We start from the raw sequence: 5,000 nt of genomic DNA on the forward strand, positions 1-5,000 counted from the left end.
GACGGCAAACACACTCACACCAGGACACACACACACCCAGGGACCCACAGCGCGGTTTGGAATAGTGGTCTGAGCGGAGAGGGAGAGGACTAACAACTACACCTGTCCCACACACACTTACTGCAACTCCTCCACATCCCCGGCCACAGAGGACGACAGAGGACTAGTTGTCCTTATGTGTGGCTTGGTGAGTCACCCGGTAAGAACACACTTTGTTACATCTTTCTCAATTTGTGCAATAAGGGGAAAAAAGGCTTCAGAGAAATGGTCTATTCTGTGAGAAATGAAGGCGCTTGGTCTTGTTTTGTGTGCTGTGTGCTGTGTTTTTGTATATTGCGTTTGATGGGTCACTGGTTGAATTGCCTGGTCTTCTCTCTGAGGTTTTCGTTTTAATCTGAGCAATTTTGGGAGATGTTTGAATTTGGTGCCTTTGTGATTTTATTAAGTTGTTTTTATTCTTTCGTCAAAATAGGTCAGAATTGATGGCTTGGTTGGTGAATGTATTACAATTTAATTTCAAGGAATACAATACATTCATTTTGTTGGCCATAATTAACTTGTATTACTTTGAGCTCATAACTGAGAGTTTAAGTAACTAAGTTAGTGTGTGTGGACCTACACCACAGTATAATATATCTTTTTATTTAAATATTTATAACGTAGTATTGTCTGTAGCTGTCAGCCCGGTGTAGTGTTGACCTAATCTGTGATCTGCTTGGGGTGAATAGATAAATTCAGTGTCTTCTCCTTAACAGTTTCACTATTCGTTTGATACTTGCTTGCAGCTGTTATGCAAAAGAAGATTTCAGGCCTCCGAGCTCTCTTGTGAAATTATTTGGTAATATTTTCTGAAGCGCCGTGTTGTGTTTGAGTTATGCAAAAAACATTCTTTTTTTGTCAACAAATACATCCGCTGCAAAAGTGAGAATTTTTTTTCATGGTATCAGAATTGCTATATTTGGAGATTTTTTTTTGTAATTATCTTGCCCTGATGGAGCTGGACAAAAAGTGGAAAAATATTATTTTTCAATTTCTTATTTTTTTTTCAAAAGAGAAGGGATATTTATCTTAGTGTTGATTTTAATCGAATTAAAAGAAGACTTTGAAGTGGTTTGGTTATATTTTTATTGGAGATTAAAAACAATTAACTTCTTTGAGTGGTTTTCTATTAGTGAAAATGGCCTGAATATGAAACGGCAAAACACTGCAGGATTTGTCTTTCTTTCAGTTTGTTCTGATTGGATTTCTAGATGTATTTTTAATTGATACATTTTTGTGTGATTTTCCCTTTTTCCCTTCCATTTGACTCTGAAATTACGTGATCTTTTTTCACTAGAACAGAGTCACCTAAGAGACGTGTGCGGCCGGCTACAACTTGTTTTGCGTGTGTTGTGTGCTTGGGATGATCTTGGGTGGGTTCATGTTTGAAGTTTTGTTTTTGCTGCTGTTGCCCCCCAAACGGAAAAGTTTTCTCTCCCTTCCCCACCATCCTACACACACACACCCACATGAGATCTGTGTGTGTGTGTGTGTGTGTGTGTGTGTGTGTGTGATGATTTGCCGGTTCCGCTGTTGTGGCGCTCTGCTTCCAATTTTAGATCCATTGAGACACAGACGACACTTCCTTCCCCTGTCTTCTGCTCAGAGATATTCCCAAAAATAAACATCTGATAGACGCTACCAAAGTCCTGCCTGAGGTCCATTGGCTGTCCCCAATTTACATAACTGTTTCCGTCTATTTACATAACAGTTTACTCCCATTTACATAACTTAATTTGCAAGGTATAATAATTTGAACCATGCTCATTTCATCCCATCCATATAATTGTTTCCCCCTTTTAGTTGTTTTCCCTTTTTTTGTTGATTGGACGGTACCGCCTTCCAGACGCACACACACACACACACACACACACACACACACACACACACGCACACACACTGGAGATCACCACTCTTTTACACTCTCATGTTTCACTTCACTAAAGCGCCCGCGTTCAATCCCACTGCGTGACAATGCACAATGGGTCTGCATGCGTCTGTGTTTTGGTCGCGTTGCTCAAACGGCAAAAGGAAAAGAAAAAAAAAAGACAATGGCTGAGGTTCCCACAGTATTAGCCTCTTGTTCTCACAGTGGCTGTAGCTCTGACGTTAGTCACCTCGGACCATGGGCCTGAGTCACCAGATCTAATGGCTCTATCTGTCCCCCTCTCCCTCTCCGCAGGCGACCTCTCATAGTTCCGCCATGTTGACCAGTGAGGGGGCCCACGCCATGGAGCACGACGATCACAAGATGGAAACTGACTCCCATCACCTCGCCAAAATGGCTGACACAGACACCTGCGCGGAGGAGGCCGGCGCCCAGGCCGGAGCCAAAATGGTCTCCAGTAGCTCGGAGGTGGAGCAAGCAGACATGACGCGGTGGTCGGAGGCGGAGTTTGAGGAGAAATGCACGTACATCGTCAAGGATACGCCCCGGGAACTGGGGCAGGAGAGCGAGGGTCTGACGCGGGCCGAAGCGTCGCTGCCACGCAACCTGTCCTTCAAACACCCGTCAGAATCCAAAGAGGTGAGACACGCACACACACTCACGGGCAGACACACTCACAGACGGCGGATTTGAAAGCGGCATGCTGAGCAGACATTACACACACACAGCAGACATACACATACATCAGACATTAAACCCACGCACACACGCTGGCTCGCTTACTCACAACAAACACCAATGTAGAAGAAGGGAAGCCGCCTGTAAATGTATACACACACACACTCACACATCCAGTGAGTCAGGCATGGCTCATGCTGTGTGGAGATAGCCTGGGGTGGCTGTGGTGGGGAATCTGTTCAGAAATCCCAAATACACACTAGGGTCCTTCTCTCCCTCCTTCTTTAATCTCTCTCTCTCTGTACCACATAGTTAGTTTGACACCGTCTGATGAGGGAATACAAATGCATCTAGATAGTCTTTTTGCAAGTTGATACAGCCTACACCTCCTATAATCAGACGGTGATGAATGCCCATTAATCACCTTAACAGTTGACAACTGGTTAATCTGTGTTTGTGTGTGTGTCAGTGGGGGGGGGGGGGGGGGGGGGGGAGGGGGGGTGTAGTTGCCTGCTCTGAGGATCTGCTAAACCTCTTGCAGTAGCCCTCTCTACTGCTAGAGGGCGCCCAAAACACTCATGTAACACATGATGAACCGTTTTTTTTTTCTCTTTGGGGTTTTACCCTCGCAAAACGAGTGTGTTTTATAAATGCTGGTGTCCCGTTGACCTGTAAAAAAAACCACATAGAGCACTAGGATGTGGTGGATAAGGTTAGTGGTAGGAATTGCTAAACGCAAACAAACGAAACGTCCCAGGTGTCGATGGTGAACTGTGGGTCAACTTTAGATAAGCTATGGGACCGGCATGCAGAGAAGTGGGAAGTGACCAGATCATGTGTGTGTGTGTGTGTGTGTGTGAGTGTGTGTTTGTGCGTGTTTTCATAATGTGCCTGAGGGTGCATGACTCCAGCGAGGAGGTCAGCGTCCCTAGTGATTTCAGGTAAAGGGTCAGGGGCTTGCGGGTCGCTCGTGATTTGGGTTTGTTTGTAAGCTGATCAAAAGCCGCCGATAATAGATTTTATCATCAGCAGCTGCTTGCGTGTTGTTATCACTGGGAAATGGTGTGTGAGTGTGTGTGTTTGTGTGAGTGTGTATGAGCGTATTACATGCTGATATGCAATCAAGGCAAAAAAACATCTGAGCTTGGAGAACAGAGTTGAGATGGAGTGAATGAGAAAAAGAGAGAAAGAGGTGGAGAAGAAAGGGAAATAGAGAGGAAAGAGAGAGGAAGAGATATGGAGAAAGGTTTAGAGTTGTTGTTTTAGGAGAGACCTATTCCTCCAAACTGATCAAAGAGCAGGGAGGGAGTTTATTTTGGGGATCGTTTTAAAAGGCTGTTAATAAGTGAACCCCCCCTCCAATTAAAGAGACATGGTCTGTTCCTTCCTATATTAGAATGGGGAAGGGGGGACTTCCCAAGTTTTTCAGAAAGAAAGAGGGGGGGGGGGGGGGGGGTTTGAGTGGGATATGCGTAAAGGGAAGTGAGGATGTGTGTGTGTGTGTGTGTGTGTGTGTGTGTGTGTGTGTGTGTGTGTGTGTGTGTGTGTGTGTGTGTGTGTGTGTGTGTGTGTGTGTGTGTGTGTGTGTGTGTGTGTGTGTGTGTGTGTGTGTGTGTGTGAGCCCCTGGCTCCTGTCTCATCTATATAATCCCTCGCTCCCTTCCTCCTTTCATTTCTACTCCACTTTTCTCTACCTCCACCGCCCTCTGTGTCTGCGTGTGTGTGGTTGTGTGTGTGTGCGAGTGTGTGTGTGTGAGAGTGTGTGTTTGTGTTTTTGCTCTCTAATCTCCATTGTCTGCGATGGGGACAGCGAGTGAGGAAACAAAAGAGTCATGCCTTTCAAGACCCCCCCCCCCCCCCCCCCAAATAGAGTTTGATGTGGTTGGGTGTGTCCCATGTGGTTAGACCTGAGAGAGAGAGACCCTGGTGGTTGCACGAGACAGGATTGGGAGGGGGGTGGCGTGGGGGAGTTTGTGTGTGCAAGCGCCTGTTTTATGCAGGTGATATGACGATGTATGTCGTGTGTGTTTGAGAGAATAAATATTAACACAAATGCTGAATGATTAACACCAATACCTAATACCTAATACCTACCTAATATGTCCCTAACCCTTATTGCTGCGTGTGTGTTTGTGTAGGTGATTGGCGTGATCAGCAGAGAGTACATTCCTAAAGGCACGCGCTTCGGCCCCCTGGTGGGAGAGATCCACACTGCAGACAGTGTACCCAAGGACGCAAATCGCAAATACTTCTGGAGGGTGAGCAATCACACACACACACACACACACACACACACACACACACACACACACACAGACACACACACACACACACACACACATACACACACACACACACATACACGCACGCACACACACACACACAGTAGCAGATA

At 45.8% G+C, this 5,000-nt stretch overlaps 1 protein-coding gene across 2 annotated transcripts in view; it reads left to right on the forward strand.

Annotated features, from left to right (window-relative positions):
- Positions 1–5,000, forward strand: part of prdm1a (PR domain containing 1a, with ZNF domain) — a 13,531-nt gene that overhangs the window by 43 nt on the left and 8,488 nt on the right. The window contains exons 1-3 of one of the 2 annotated variants that reach the window (XM_060064432.1): positions 1–187; positions 2,222–2,566; positions 4,744–4,863. The exon at positions 1–187 is cut by the window's left edge and continues 43 nt beyond it. In XM_060064432.1, the coding sequence (XP_059920415.1) occupies positions 176–187; positions 2,222–2,566; positions 4,744–4,863 (477 nt within the window). In that variant the 5' untranslated portion in view covers positions 1–175. Of the gene's footprint in view, positions 200–2,221; positions 2,567–4,743; positions 4,864–5,000 lie in introns of both variants that reach the window. The other variant, XM_060064430.1, reaches the window with a different exon arrangement.

Source organism: Gadus macrocephalus, chromosome 11 (genome assembly GCF_031168955.1).
Source record: "Gadus macrocephalus chromosome 11, ASM3116895v1".
NCBI classification, from domain to species: domain Eukaryota; kingdom Metazoa; phylum Chordata; class Actinopteri; order Gadiformes; family Gadidae; genus Gadus; species Gadus macrocephalus.